Source organism: Hippoglossus hippoglossus, chromosome 21, assembly GCF_009819705.1.
Source record: "Hippoglossus hippoglossus isolate fHipHip1 chromosome 21, fHipHip1.pri, whole genome shotgun sequence".
In the NCBI taxonomy this organism is placed as follows: domain Eukaryota; kingdom Metazoa; phylum Chordata; class Actinopteri; order Pleuronectiformes; family Pleuronectidae; genus Hippoglossus; species Hippoglossus hippoglossus.
In genome coordinates this window covers 7,414,073-7,430,655 of record NC_047171.1, presented here as the reverse complement: position 1 = coordinate 7,430,655, position 16,583 = coordinate 7,414,073, and the positions used below count along the sequence as shown (strand labels likewise).

Below are 16,583 nucleotides of genomic sequence, written 5' to 3'. Positions count from 1 at the left end.
TAATGAACAGCAACATTGAACCACAATACACAAACCTCCACATACATTTTTAAACAATGATAAATCATTTAATTTAAAAAATAACAAATAAGAAGTAAAAATACAGGACTGTCTCCTCTGGTCATGTTTATGACATGAACATCTAAACCAAAGGACAAGTTAACTGTTGTTCACTCCAAGTTTTCCTAAAATGTTTTTACCATTTATAAATATAATCACAAATCACCAAACAATCACTGAAACCTTCACTGACACAAGAAACACTTGTACCTGCAGCTTGTACCAGCATAATGTCAAATAACGTCAAACTACTGGAGCAGTAATGATAATAACGTTGTTTGCGTTGGAATGATTGTGTTCCTTTTGGACTTTCTGAAATTCCGAGTCAAAATAAAGGGAACATGTTTAAAGCTGCTGTTTTTCCAAATATGACAATGTTGACAGGAAGTTTCTCTTCCCTGCAGCTGTTGAGCCTGGATCTTTGAATGCTGAGGTTTCCTGTTTGTGTCACCTTTGCTGTGTTGTCAGGCTCCCACAATGTGTCATGTAGCTTTACTGACAGAGTGGTAACGGGTGGGGTTTGCCCACTGCTTCCTTTGCAGGTTCATCATGTCTTCAGACTGATGTGTCTTGAGTTGTGGACGGAGCAGTTTTCTCCGTACTTATTATATATTTTTTCTGATTACTATGTTAGAAAAGCCACTGATAGTCATTTGTTGTAAATACCCTCTAACTCTGGTCAGTGCCTGATCGGCTGGAACATATTTTGCGCAAACACTAATTCAGTGGTTGCGACGAATAGAAACATAACTGCTAACGAGTTCGTTGTGATCAGTGAAGCCAGAGGCTCCGGAGCAGAGTGGGGTGGCAGATGTTAGTGGAGCTTATTGGAAATCTAGTATTAATATTCAAAAACAGCAGCATGAGCAGTGTGAGATAAAGACACTCGACGTGAGGTGGAGTAATTACATGAAAATATCACAGTTAATTTCACAGTGTTTGATTGTGCTACATGTTGCTCCTCTAATCTGCAAATGAGAACAACCTGGTGAAATAAATCTGCCGAAATGTCTTTCTCTACCATGTCAATGCAAATGTGCCTGTGTGTTTGTGCATGTGCACGCGCCTCCTCGCTGTGTTTGTGTACGTCCAGTTTGGCGTTCGGGAACTGCAACGGCCTTGCGATAGTGGACTACTTGCAGAAAACCATCCTGTTGTGTATGTCGACACTGGATCTGTACGGAGCCTCCGACCCCTACCAGCGCCTTACCCGCTCCCCCCGCAGGAACAGACAGTCCACCTCAGGTAACACACACACACACACACACACACACACACACACACACACACACACACACACACACACACACACACACACACACACACACACCTCTGGGATCTTGCCACTCACGTGCACGTACACAACTAACACCCACAAATGTAGCCATTACATCCAGACAACTGTATCTTACTGTCTCAACTGTTTTCTATCCTCCTGTCCACTCTCTCTTTGTTCTACCTCCACTGATGTTTCTTCTTCCCTTTCTTCTGTGTCCTTCCTCTGTATCACTTCTTCTTTCGAAGGCTCGACTGATCAATCAGGCAAATGACCTAAGCTGCACAAAATCAATGATGAGGGTGATCTAATTACTTTCCTTGTTTAATTGATCAATACCACTGCTCACTCTATCAAAGTTGGTGAAAAGTTACCAATCACATTTACTCAAATACAACACTTAATTATTAATTGTCAAAACTGTATTTTTTGCTGTAATTATTTCGTATACGTATATATTGTAGAATATAAAAAATATATTTTATATATATATATATATATATATATATATATATTAATCACATATTGTTACATAGCATTATTTTTTATTTAAATTAAAGCTCTAAAAACTTTTATTAAAGTATTTTGGCCTAATTTACTCTGTAAACAGTGAATTTAAGAGACAAAATCCAGTTTTTAATCCCAAATAAAGTCTGGCAGTATCTGGTTAAATCTACGAATGGATTATTGTACCAGTATTCAAAAGTCTGCATCAGTCCAACTCTTATTCTTCTCTCTTTGCTCTTTTTCTGTCACAATATAACATACAACGACTCAAACATTCAGTGAAAAAGCCATGTGCCTGTCACAGGTCTGCACTATGATATGAAGCGCATGTTAACAGCCTGCGTGTCATTCCACGTCGGCATTTTTATGCATGTTATCATTTGGTTTCTCTGTCCTTTCTGTCTCTAGTCCTGCTTGAGCATAGAGCTGTAGTGACAAGCCACAGAGGTCTCGTTGTACTTCCTGACCCCTGCCTCCCTTTTTCCTGCTACTTATCTTGGCTGGTGATGGTCTCCTGTCTCGGGGGCAGCCTCTTACTGTAAAGATATTCAACCCCTGCCGAACTAAAACCACTTTGATTTGACCCCAGAATAACCTTTGGATGTGAAGGAGGAGCAGCTCCAATTGTTTAATATTTTAAATGTCTAAGGTCTATTAAGCAATATAAAGTACTGACATTTTCTCATTACATTATTCCCAAAAGTGTATGTGAAAATGATTTACACGTCCTCAGGATTAGTGTGAAGGGGAATATCAAGTTCGATGGAGGGATCGGTGACTTTGAACTTCAGAGCCAAGACTTCGGTGTTGCATAAGAGCCTTTATTGACTACCACAGCACTTATTGTTCCCAACGTCTGCCTTTGTGAAAGTCTTTCCGCGTTGGCTCTTTAAGATCAATTTCGAGACTGAGGGGAAGATAAAAACAGGCGTCCGTGCCCTTTTCTCTCCACCCCAGGTGGTGGTGTTATGATCTCAAGCCCTCGCTGTGCGGGAGATAATAAATTGCTGAAGACAAAACTTCAAAAACACAGTCAAAAGAAAAAGTACAGTGCGCAGCACTTGTTAATCCGCGTTAAAGCTTCTGGCATCTTCTCTTTTCGGAGCGTTCCAACTTGTGAGAATATAGGTTTCTGTCCTTCCCACAACATTTTTAGCTGTTATCACCACAAATTTGTGTATGTGTATTTTATATATATATGTCAGTTAAATGTAATGCATTCATTTCATTAAATGATGCTCAATTATTGATCGTATTAGGTGTGTTGCTCTAGTGTCTAATGAGTCTAATGTCTAATGCAGCCTGCACATGTCAGGATAGTATTAGAAAAAAACACATGAACAAAATGAAATGTAAACCAATTAATTAGTATGTTTCTTTTGATGCTGCATTGTAAGTAATCATATGTTCCCTTATAACACAGTAGTTTACTTCCTGTGCAAATGACCAATCACATCAGCGTTACCAGGGTTTGCAGGACTAGCGGGTATATCTTGTCTGTCCTCCCCCTGACACTAACGCGGTTGCTGCTTGCTCTCACTTTCTTTTCCACTCTAAGCCTGTGTGTTCTTCTCTCTCCCCTTTCCCTCCCCTTTCCCTCCCCTCCCTTCCCAACATCCTAAAATTGTATAACTAATTTCCTTACCCATCCACCCATCCTCTCCCACTTTACTTCAAATTCTTTCCATCATTTCTTTTCTATTATTTCTACCTTCTACCCCACTTGTACACCTCTTCCTTTTTACTCCTCTTCGTTCCCTCTTGTCATCCTCCTCCTCCTCCCACCTTATGTCGACTCTGTGGCTGCTGGTGTGGGCATGTGGGCCTGCCTGACAGAGTTTAGCATGCGTGGCCTGTCTAACTTTTATTCAGATTCAAAGAAAAGGATCCGTACATCCTATCAGAGTAAGTCAGGCCTTCCTGAGGCTCGGGGGGCTCTGTGTGTGTGTGTTTGTGTGTTTGTGTGTGTGTGTGTGTGTGTGTGTGCGGGGGGGGGTTGGGGGAGGATGGGGCAGTGTTTTGTTGGAACATACAGTTCTAGGACAACAGGGTTGATAGAAATGGTTGCTATAGAGATTGGGAAGGGAGGATGTAGACTGAAAGCCAAGGGACAAACCAAGGAGATGATTGGAATGAAAGTGGTTGTCCCTGGTCTTACAGCAGAATACCATTTCTGTACTTTTCTATATAAAACAAAGCCGACCTATTCCAGTCATGTCCAGCAGTATGTCCTCTGCAGAGAGACAGCCACTCCATTTGAATCTCAGGGCAATTATAAATATTATATGATCCACATGATGTATATTTTAGGTGAAGGTTAGTCAGTGGGGGAAATAAAGCCTTGTTCATCCACCGGGTCTTTAATGTGTATTTTGAATCAATGATTACAAATGAATTTTTAATTTTATTCTTCAGTAAAGTTAAGATCAGACTTCTGGTGCCTTCAATCATCAAAGCCAGTGTCAATGATTGAAGGGGAAATCTGCATGAGGAAGTTTTGCTGCAAACTTTGACTGAAGGGAAATAATTGAATCAATAGAAACTTTCCCAAGTGTGACGACTCAGTGAGGCTGTTAATGAAGCCTTAATGAACACGGCTCAAACTCCCCACATAAATTTAGGATTTCAGCATTTGTGATGTTGTTGTTTTTTTTGTTTTACTGGCCTGTGCTTGGTGCATGATCATATGTGTTGGTTCTGTTTTGTAGTTTGATTGTATTTGACACTTTATCATGAGATTTGCACTACATTCTGTAGTTGTGTAGCTTGATTGGAAATTCAAAACAATAGGTGATTCATACATTTATACATTAGACTATAGTGCAGGTAACATCCGGATTCAGCCACTCTGCTCCCAGAAGACAAATGATTCCCATAGTATCATACTTTAAGAAATAATAATAGAATACTGGGAATGTAAGTTATCAGAGAGGATGAGCTACGGGTTGCTGATCCTCTCTTGAGGCTGACATCTAACAAGCCGACTCCTGTAAAGTCGATTGACGCGATTGAAATAATCTGACAGAATCTCTGTTCTCTACCTCTTCCTCCTCTTGGCTGCCATTGGCTGCTGCAGGCCTTACTGAACTCTCTGACAACCAGCAATCCATTGACATGGAGAGAAGCAAGTCACCCACTTCAGGTAACCTACTCACACACACACTCACACACACACACACATTCCAGCCACTGCAGAGTCCATCTCCCCTGTATGGAAATGTGAACTGCACTGTGGAGCTTGGCTGGGAAGACACCATCTCTAAACTGTACAGCACGTGGACACCTCACCCATCACCAGAGCATCTTCACTTGATGAGAATGGCAGCTGTTGTTCAATGTTTCCGAATGTCTCCTGCAAGAATTGCTGAAAACCCCTTCAAACGGAAAGTTGTTATTGAGAACATGTAGTGATTGTGTTTGGTTGCAGTATGTTGTGGTCTGTTCGATGCTTTTTGTCACAGTTTCCAGCTGGTTTCACTTTATTCCGCTGTTGTGTATTGATTATATGATTTCTCCACTTTCCTCCTGCTCTCCCTCTCTCTTTATGGCTTTCTCACTTTGGCATTTATCCCACTCTTGGATTGAGTGATAAGTTCTGCCACTTTTCGTGAAGGACCTGGATAGATCTTAACTAAATCTCTGGTTTGGAGAGAAAGCAGAAGAGCTCAACAACGTGGTTCCGGACGTGATTTTGTTTATCCCACAAGCTTTACCACCTTATACCACAAGCTACAACATTGTGTAATGATGTTATAAGCTCCTGTAGAAGCCACAAGTGCGTATGATATCAACTTATAAAAAATATATGGTTTTTATTCGCGATGTCAAGGAGAAGTACTACACTACCCATAATCCTCAGGTGTAGGAGCTATGTCTCTGATTGGTGGAGCTTGCTGTTACCATGAAAATGTTTACTACAAATGCGAAAGTCATGTCGGCCACAATGGGACGATTCAGCGTTACATTTCCACAGAGCAATCATTATTTACCTTGTTGACATGCTGAGGTTTTTTAGTGATGGGGAAGCATCTAAAGTCAGGTCATGTACTGGAGAGTAGTGTAAGTGAATGCCAGCTTGTGCATTAGCAGTGGTTTATGGGATGTGCTGTTCCTTCACTCTTAAAATAAGTATGTACACAGTACACACATTTCTTGCTGTTTTCTGGTTTTATGGTCATGATTGATTTGAGTTGGTCGGCCTTGAAAGTCTTTTCATTAGGATTTTTTGAAACGTCAAAGGAGAAAATAAATGAGAAATTTACTTCACCAGAACCAGAACCGCTAAAGTGGGTGGTAACTGTTACCCTATATAAGGATGGCGTAGGCCTCAATTACATGTTTACTTTCAACTAATGTCAGAATATGAGCTGAGAGCAGGGGTGACAAACTAGAGTTGATAAGAGGTGGCAGTAACCTGCATCATTTTACAAGATCAAGGCTTGAATATCTGTCTGAGACAAGATCAGAACAGTTTCTCAAAGCTGTTGAAATATGTATTTTTATCATCCATAATATATCATGAAATCCTCCTGTGTGCTGCTCTAAGTTCAATATTTTCTGACATGTTGGTGCGTAGCATTGCTTGGCTTGATGTAGCATTAGATGCTAGAGGATGTATGATAAAACAGACATGCTTACTTGGAGGGGAATGGTTTGATGAACCAAACAATATAAATACCCTCGATGTTTGTAGTAGATGTTGTATTCACTATCTTGTCACTTGCTTCAGGATCACCCTTCGGAGATGTGATGTTAGATTGGAAGAAGAGTGAGAGATAAGCTGAGAGGACTGGCTTGTAGATATCTTGGCTTGTGAGTGAGTGGATCCAGCAGATTAGAGTTTAAACTGCCAGGTTGTTCAGAGAATGTTGAGATTTTGTGTTCGGAAAAAGAAATGAGACTATGTTCATGATTGCAGAGCGAAAAAAAAAACGCGTAATAGGAGGAGAAACGGAGAGAAATGAGAACATTTCCCAGCAGGTGCACTTGTACGTGTGGTGGGAAACCACATTATCTCAGAAAAAAAGGTCAAATGGAGAGAGTGTCAGTGTGTGTAAATCTGTGCTGAAGACACTGCCAAGCAATCATGCTGTTTTCTCAAGGCTCTGTCTGTCTGTATGCTTTATATCTTATTTTCAGTTTACTTGGGATGTAACGCAATGTTTGCCTCCAGTTCAGAACAATTTTTAACAGTTGATAAATATAGTAAGTGGTAGTTTATTAATATCAAAAAACCTTTTGAAAATACCCATCAAATTGCTCTTTCTCCATAAAACCTGTGAGGTGCATGTTTCCGTATCGGCACCAACACAGAGTGTGTGTGTGTGTGTGTCATCCTAATGATTGATTAACTAATCCTCTAATAATTAACTTGGTTTATCCTTGTTATTTTGGAAACAAACAACTAACCCAAGTTCCTAGGAAAAGGAGGCAATTGGAGATGTTCTCTTCTAAGCAGAGGTATAGTTCTCTCAAACAGGGATACACAGCAGCTGATCTTTGAATAATAACATGTAATTACCTGGTGATAACATTTATGTGTCACACTCTGTCAGTGCTGAGGCATGATAATGATTCCACTGTGTGCAAATATATAAAATTGGTTTATTGTGATTTATAGAGAGTAAAAACTTTTGGGGTTGAATTGGGTTCAGGCCACCAGGAGCTCTGAAGGAACAGTGAAGCACCTGAGCTTCACCTCTGCCCTTACAGGTGCTGAGCTGCTCACTTGGCTCCAGGCTGCTTTGTCAGACTGTGTCCACATGGACTTCATGTGTCCAAGTCTTTTAATGATTCGTATTTCCAGAGACACAGGGATACACGAATGCTTTCCTCCTAATGTTCCTGGAGGGGTGTTTGAAATTTCTCCGTAAGGGACAAGGGGAGTTCGCAATAGAAGCAAATGTGATCAGGATGCCTATCAGACACCACAAGGAGGAGGTGAGGAGCCTCAGTGACAGACCATAAACACATCTAAAAGACCTTAAACACAGCTTCTGGCAGGGCTGGAAGACAAGGTGCCTACCCCGGTCTGCTGCAGAGGATTTGTGGCTAATCTCTTTACAAAGCCATTGTGCATCACTGGCATGGGAAGAAGAGACATCACAAATATCACGGATGATATGTTCAGAAAAAAATCACTGTGTATCTCTTGTGGCCTGAGAACTTCCGGGGTTAATCCTGGAGGGTAAGATGGAAGATGAGCGATGGTTGGGGTGAAGGATGTCAGGGTTAAACTGCTGCTTTGTGAAACTAGATAGAAAGGAGGACGTATACATCTTATATTGCACTGAGCCTTTCTTTATATATACAGAACCAGGTTATGTAGTCGAATGTCAACAGACTTCTATAATATTATCAGTCAATAGAAGTTGACAGATTGTGTTATAAAAGTTGAGTCATACTTTTTTGATGTGTCTGGTGAACTTTTGAAGCCTCCGCAAAGTTTGTACTGACTGACAAAATAAAAAACTTTATAATGTTCCTCATTGGCAGATAGATAAGTAAACAATGTACTGCCCAGCAGCGGAGCAAGAACAATGTCTGCATCCACAGGAGGCTACAAAGTGTGACTCAACAATGACTCAGCAATCACGGTGGTTTTTATAACATTCAGCTGCTTGGTGATGGAGGACTGTGCAACAGGAAGATGAGCAGTGTTGTTGTATTTCTGATTTTAAGGACAAAAAGAGTCTTCTTATATTTTACCCTTTCTTTACCTTCCACTTTTTTTAGGTTTATGAAGTTTTACTGACAGCGATGGGCTGTACAAACAAACTGGTCCTGACTTGATTAGATGCCTCTCTGATGTTGCAAGGCCTCATCAGCGCCCCTCCAGTTTTTTCAATCAATCAATCAAATTTGATCTGTATAGCCCATATTCACAAATCACAATTTGTCTCATAGGGCTTAACAAGGTGTGACATCATCCCTCCTTAATCCTCAACAAGAGTGAGGACTAACTACCAAAAGAAAACTCTGTCTGTAAAAAGAAAAAGCTCTGTTATGTGTGTTCTCACATGTTTAGTCTCCAGCCCTGTTTCGAGCCTCTTAAGGAGGCTAACAGAACCAGGACAAGATGTCCTTTGCTGTCGTGCTGAGTCGTTCAGCATTGTCATGTTGACTAGGTCATGGTCATTCTGTCCCATTACAGGCCTGTCATCTTCTAATTGGAGAGATGGAAGAAAGGAGGAGTTGTGGACAGATGGATATGGACGAATACTGTACAACACAGTGTCTGATTCACTGTTACATTAAGTTAGAGCAGGAGGATGGAGGCAGATCCACAATCAATATAAATGAAAATGTTAATGTTGGTATAATTTGTTTGTGGATTTTGTGACAGCTTAAAAATATTCAACGTTAAGTTTAGAGTGATGTAAATTTATTTAAAGTGGTTATGGCTACAGATAAATGAGGCACCACTGCTGTGCTCTACCTGACAGGTGAAGAGTCCACGGATTGTTTCCTCCTGCTGAATATAAACTTCCATCCTTCTCTGTGGCCATTAGAGGCTGTTCCTGGCACACCAGGTGTGCTGTGTCTGTTTTAAGGCCATATCCAGACAGGACAGCCACACAGCGTCCTGATTCACCCCGTGTGTCAATAACCGCAGGCGTCTCTCGCCTATTCTTAACACGTCTTCCCCCTTCTTGCCTATTTTCTATCTTCCTTTCGTCATTAGGTCCAGTAATTGGTCCTTCTCCTGCCAGAAGCTGTCTCCCTCCACTCCAATATGTCGCCTTCTCTTCTGTCCTGAAGTCTGTTGTTTTAGTTCGAGATTATGAATTACATTTCCTTAGCTTTATCCCATGTATGTCTGTATCAGGGCTTACTTGACCAAAGCCACTTGTGAGATGGACTAACAAGCTGAGATGCTGTGATGGGTCCCTGACCCAGCAGGATATATTTAGCAATGGGCACATGAGGAGAGGAAGGGTGGGGGGAAAAAGCTGAAATTTAAGTGTTCTGAACTGACGCCAGTTGCAAAATTGCATCCACAACTACGCAATTCAGTTTGATAAAGGTTCAAATAAGCCTCACAACAGTATTACAACGTAACCCTGTTTGTGCTTTTTCTATAATAAGTATATCTATGATACAAAGTAAGAACTCAACAAAATTACATCGTTCTCATAATGCCGTACGACAGTTGCGTCATGGAAACCTTTACACGTACATTATTTCACCACTCATAAGCCAGTGCTGGTATACATAAAAATATTGTGTATGCAGTATATTCAATTATTGAACCTAATTATTAGACCAAACTTACTGAGATATGCTAATTCTGATATGACAAAAGCCTCAAGTGTTGAGACACAAATTTGAGAGAATCCTAACGCAGATGTTAGCCTGCTGTCTCTCGATGATGTGGGTTATCATGTCAGGAGAGAGATCAAGCTTCTGCATTGTCTCAGTTACCGGGGAGACAAGTTCTGCCCCATCTGTTTGGTTGCCTGAAAAGAAGAGCCACACGAAGACAAACTGTTTAGAGACTCACTCTTATGCAGTTTTAAGCTGAACGCCACAGGAATAGGTTGTTTCGATGTCATACATTTACTTCACTAGTGTGTAATTTGTTTTGTATTAAGGTTGTTGTGAGTTAAGGTTCATATAGCGCATTATTATTGTTGATCTAAAAAAACGCTCAGAGGGTTGTAGCGGCCTCAAATCGCCTGCTTGTGTGACACCCTCCTGGTGGCTTTGAGGTGTATTTCTGATGAAGAGTGACTGCTGCTGTTGTCATGTGGCTACAGGAGAGGAGCTGACAGCTGCTGCTACACAACCTCTGGGACCCGCTCGAGTACAGCAGACAGCAGATCCACATTCTTCTTTCAAAAACTCTGTCTATATACAACTTTGTTTTGTTTTGCTGGCCAACAGTTCACTTCTTTAAAGACAATGACAGGATTCTTACTAAAGAGACACACATTGTTTTTGGGCTGAAGACTGCTTATTTCAGTGCTACTGTTTTAGGGGTTCATTAAGTTTAAAGGGCAAGTTAATACATCCACAGGTTTAACTTGTAAGTGGCAGGACACAATTTTAAGGTGTATTTTCTTCCTTTAATTTTAATTTATTTTATACAAGAAAGATAGTTGAATTATTACCAATCCAAGGTTTAATTTAATTTTCGATTCATTTGGTATTTTGAGTCAATTCCTTTCAATATAATGAAAGGGGGGGTTTCTTGATTTCAGGCCTTTCAAGAGTACGTAGGGTAAGACTACTCAGGGATTATCTGAAGTATAATAAGGATGGATATGCTCCTGTCCAGCAAATAAAAGAGTAACGATAGTAATATACTTCTACCAACCATGATGAACCCTCCTGAGCTGTTACAGTTATATGGTCTCAGCAGTTTTTCTATAATAGGCTGAAACAGTGGGTACAAGTGGAGGGACAGCTCCTTTGTTTGTCCAGCACTGCTGCAGCTCACAAGGGGCAGAACGCAAGAGAAAAACAAACTAACCTTTCTCAAGCTCGCAGCTCAGGAGACTTGTATTGTCAAACCAAGGCTGAAAAACTAACAGAATTACACTGTACGTTCAGAGGAGTTACACACTGAATATTGGGAAGTGACACTATAAATTGCCGGCTGTATTATGTAGAGTTCCCGCAAGATGCAGATGGATCCATTTTAACTGTCTTTATGAAGTGTCAGGTATTTGACAGTGGCTGTAAAACTTAGAGGTGGTGGCTGTGTGTGTTTGGAAGTTAAAATGATTTGCAAAATTGCCTCATAGCAATAAAAGTGATGTTAATAATAGGTCTGGAGGACTGACGGGCTGAATGGAGCTGTTGGAGACAACGGAAATAGTGACGATACCTTTCGTGGGGATTATAAATGTGATACTAGTGGTTATGAGATGTTGTAAAAGTAGTAGTAACCATAGTAGTGGTTAGCAGTGTTCTTTGTGATAGTATTAGTTGTGCTTGTGTTGTGAACCCGTTTGAGTATCATATTGCTGGTTGAATAGTTTTGTCCTTTTTTCTGCTGCTTATTAACCTTTTTATTTTCATAACCTCTCAACTGTTTTCTTCTTGTTAACTCCAAGACTCTCATCTTCCCCAGTTCACCCGCTCTGTCTGTCTCTTTCCCCCATTTCCCTGAAAAGTCTCTGTCTGTTCTGTTGGATCTCCTATTCTAGTTCAATACCCAACCTCCCTTCACAATGACCCACGTGTGCTGCCCGAGCCTGTGGCCAGTCTGAGAGCCAGCCACTGCAGTCCAGTCTTTTACTTGCTGGACAATGGTAAGAGGAGGGAGGACTCAGGGATCTCAGCCTCTGCGTGGACGTCTGCTTGTGGCTTTTATTTTATGGCAAAACGAGGGAGGGAGCTGGGATAATTGGGTTGTTTTTGGACAGGTAGTTGGTTCAGTGTTGCACCTTGCATGCCAGCTCAGCTTCCACACTGTGAGCAACTCTATCAGAGAGACACCAGAAGTCCTTTCATTCCCGACACAAGCACAGAGGTAGGGACGTTTTAGGTATTTCAAATAAAACTGGTGGCTTTGAAAGAGCTGGGCTACGGCAAAATCTTTCATGGTCGTTGGTGATCAAGAGCAAAGCTGATTTTTCACTTGGTTTCTGTAGGAATCATGAAAAACACACTTATGTACATATGTAGCTGAACTTACAGCCATTTAAAGTACATCATTTAATGAAATATTGAATATAATTAACACAACCAACATGATATGAAAAAAAGGGTTGGAAAAGGGTTTTTAAAATACAGTAAAACATCAAATTTTTCATAATCAGTCAATGTCGTCAGTGCCTTTCACCACCCAAATGCAATCTCACACCCTGATAGGTCAGCACAGATCAACCATCAGACAGGTTGCTTGCAGTGTAAACAAGCCGACAGGGACTGTGTTTCTAGTGACTGACTGTCTGCTGCTGTTTCGTCAATGTCTTCCATGCTTTTGTGCGGACAACTGCTGGTGTTGTGTTGTCTCTCTGCCCGAGTTGCAGTGGGGAGGGGGGGGCAGATGTTGTGATGTGTGTTGTATGTGCCAGTTTGGGGATTTGACCTTGGATCCGTCACCATTCAGCAATGCTGCAAGGCAGGCGGGCTTAGAAAGAGGAAGGGGTTGTATTCCTGTTGGGTACATCTCCTCGCTCGTCAGAGCCTCTTGTGCTTCATTCTCTGTGATGTTAATCATCGTGCCTCCACTGGAACCACACATCTTTGTCACTGAAGGACAATATGCTACTTTACCAGGCTGTGGTGCTCAGATTGTCTCCAATTGTGTCTTTGTGATTGTGTGTCAATAAACCTGCGATCTCATCTTGTTGTCCTCTGCGCTAACATTCATCACTGTCTCATTTCTAACCAACTGCATGGTGGCCACTAAGTGGCCAGCTGTGGTGCTGATAAAAATTACTTCAGCTTGCTGTGTATGTCAACATCAGTGTTGTGGCCTGATCAAATCCAAACATTAGGCCCTTTTTGGATCTCAGCACTCTATATGTTACTCTAATTCAGTCCATCAGCCTTTTCTACGGACCTTGGGGCGGAGGGGTGTATTTTTACCTCCTAATCCCGCACCGGTGTGTTTGATCTTCAAAGGTATTCTTGTCATCTTACATATAACTTAAACCTGCCATGGCCTTGCACAGAGGAGAAAATGAGCAAACCCGAGCAGCACATTCAACAGAAATGTTTAAACACCATTTAAACTACAACCCTGCCTCAGTCAGACACTTTGTCTTTCCATCCACAGAGTCATAAATCACCTTTAAAGGTGCCACCCACTGCCCAGCCAGGAAATAACATTTTCATTTTGCTATCGTTTCACTTTGCGAACGCTACTTGAACAAATCATGAAGTAACATATGGAGTGTTGAGGTCGCAAATGGAGCTAGTCCAACACAAACTGTTGCCAAACATGTGTTACGTATGTTACATAAAAAGTTAAACTGTCCATGCACATAAATTGTAGTGATAATGTTATTGTCAACACAGATTGGTGAAATCCTTCAGAACTATTGTTTCTCAACTGACCAGATTTAAATGAACATGTGGTTATTAAGACCCATGGTCATGAATCCTGGTACATGCAGTGGTTGGCTGCGTGTTCTTCTTATTCACAATGAACATTTTATGAATTGTTAATTTGGCCACTGAGCTGTTAAACAGAGGAACCATCTGTTTGAGACTTGTTTATTATGAGAACATTTACTCTGTCGCTGTAGCCCGAACACTGCACAGTTTATATCGTTGCAGCAGCATCTGCTCCCCATGGTTCATTATGAAGAAAACACACAAACACACGCTCACTCACACACATTCACATGCACATCTCATCTATTATCTCATTAGCAACACTAATCTGAAAAGCTTTACTTGTTCCTGGAAAAAAAGGGAAACAGAAGTTCATTGATTGAGGAATTCAATTAGGGCACCATGCCACCCTAATTTCCTCCTTCGTAATAAAGGAAATATATCTTTCCTCAAAATGACCTTTGATATTGAGCTGACTACGTGCTCCTTCACAGCAAATAAGCTGCATACATGGAATGAACTGTATTACATTAAAATAGATTAAAAATAGTTTCACCATTTCCGCCAGTCGGCCCCGCATCCTCTGTGGCAGAAGGATTGAAACCTGAGTCAACATTTATTTTCAAAGGAGTTGTCACTGATTGCTTTGATGCATTTTCCAAATCAAAAACAAAAATAAATTGTCAAAATTCTAGACAATGCAAATTCATGGTCATGCTGTTTTTCCATGTGGTCTTTTAATGGACCAGTCGCATGTGACCCCCATCCTGTGTCTTCCACAAAGAAACAATAAAGCATTGCCTTCTTTTTGAGACGGGAAACTGACTCATGACATCTCAACTCTGACCTTTGCAGTTCTCCACTTACTGCAAAATACTTGCAAAATGTTTCAACAAGTTATTTTGTTCCCTCCAGTGTCTGGTTTTTGACACCGTGTGGTGCCCGTCTGTTTGTCTGTGCTTCCATGTCAGACATCCCAGGCCTTAGAAAATACAAAACAGACCTATTTCAGTATGTAAATGAAGTTAATGTTAATCAGATTTCAGAAATGTGTGCAGTGACTGGAGTTTGACATCCAGCGTAAATTCAAGTGTCTTGTTGCAGCTCGACAAGACATTGACCATTAGTTGTAAGAGGATGAATCCTGCACCGAGTGCCTGGATGATTCCCTGGACCATTTATTTCACTGGGTGTTACTAATCTTGTAGATATAGCTGGCTCCACTGGCCTGGGACAACAATGGAGCATGCATTTTGAAATACGCCTGCTGTGTGCAACTGCACCAATTTGCATGTTCTGGTTGTATTTTCATTTGAATTCCATTTGAATTCCATTTTGTTTGGTTTGATTATTCTTCTTTTTGCACTTTTTTTGGTTCATTCTTTGTCTTAGATTAGTACGAAGCCCCTGGAGTCCTAAAATATTATATTTTTTCCTCTTGTGCGAACCAGATATTTTCTTTTGGGAACTAGTTACTATCTTGAAAAATCATCTTTTGGGACTTCAGGGGCTCCGTAGATTATTTTTATTTTTTTATTTTATTTTATTTTTATTTAAAAGGATTAACTGGTGCTTTGTTTCCTATTCTTTTGTTTCAGTAAAGGGGCCCGGCAGAAAGTTAAGTCTGCCAACAGATCTTAAGACTGATCTTGGTACGGTAGGCGAAAGCCAGCAGTTTTCATTTGATTTCCTTTGAATCATTGACTTTCTGCTTTTTTCACATATTCTAGGCTTTTATGTAGCATTAGTTGTTTTAGATTTTTTTTTTTTCTTACTCAAACTTTCCTTTTTCAGTTTACTTGTCACTCTCTCCTGTTCAAGCAGCCCATGAGACTGTCGGCCTGACGTGTTCGTCCATTGTGCCCCTTTAATGTATTTTGATTTCAATCTTCTGTATTCGTTCCGTCTACATTTTGCAAGTGTTTATTAAGGTGATTTTTAGCTTATGCCCATGTTTAAATCTGAGGCTTTCTATCGCTCTATCATGATTGGACCATCCTCTGATTTTACACAACCTTTTCCTCCATTGACAGCCTTGCTCTACAGTGATTTGATCACTCGCTCCTTCCCTCACTTTAACTGGATCATTTCTCTCTGAAACAGCCGTCTCTTCATTATGACTGGATCATCTGCATTACAGATACCGGGTGCCCCCCCCCCCCCACCCCCCCCCACCCCCACCCATACATCTGCTACATGAGTGCCACATATACATCACAACCTCAGGTTTCTCTTTTCTCTGCGTCTGCAGTGTCATACATGCTGTCCCCTCCAAAAACTTCTGCTTCTTCAACACAAAATGTGCCGGTTCTTACTTATTCCTGTGACTCATTCAATAACCTTTTGGTGTGTGACAGTTAAAAAACAATGCTTTTATTTTATTTACATCTTTTATGAGCCAGGTAATACAAAAAATGGAGAAGAACGAGTTTGCTTGCCTCATCTCACATATGGTGTCATCAACAAAGGAACATTTTAAGCTTCCTGTGAGGTTAAAACAACAAAGTGTCAATATTGTATGTTGTGTGTAAAATGGACAGAAGTGCATATTAATACTTATTTTTATCATTAATCTTTCTTGATCTAATCTTTAATCTGGTTAGTCACTTCAATAGGAATATGTTATTTTTTTGGTCGGATCTGTCAATTATGGGAAATATTACTTGGTGTTTGTGTGTGTGCGTGAGATGGTGTATGTGCACTCTTGCTGTATGTGGTAGTCCAT

At 40.7% G+C, this 16,583-nt stretch overlaps 1 protein-coding gene across 8 annotated transcripts in view; it reads left to right on the top strand.

Moving 5' to 3' along the window:
* The window catches only part of stxbp5l (syntaxin binding protein 5-like), a 123,593-nt gene that overhangs the window by 91,619 nt on the left and 15,391 nt on the right, over positions 1-16,583 (top strand). For 2 of the 8 annotated variants that reach the window (XM_034575065.1, XM_034575062.1), the window contains exons 18-22: positions 1,154-1,305; positions 3,680-3,748; positions 4,920-4,985; positions 11,998-12,102; positions 15,457-15,510. In XM_034575065.1, coding sequence (XP_034430956.1) covers positions 1,154-1,305; positions 3,680-3,748; positions 4,920-4,985; positions 11,998-12,102; positions 15,457-15,510 — 446 coding nt within the window. The remainder of the gene's footprint in view (positions 1-1,153; positions 1,306-3,679; positions 3,749-4,919; positions 4,986-11,997; positions 12,103-15,456; positions 15,511-16,583) is intronic. The other 6 variants (XM_034575066.1, XM_034575068.1, XM_034575069.1 and 3 more) reach the window with 4 other exon arrangements.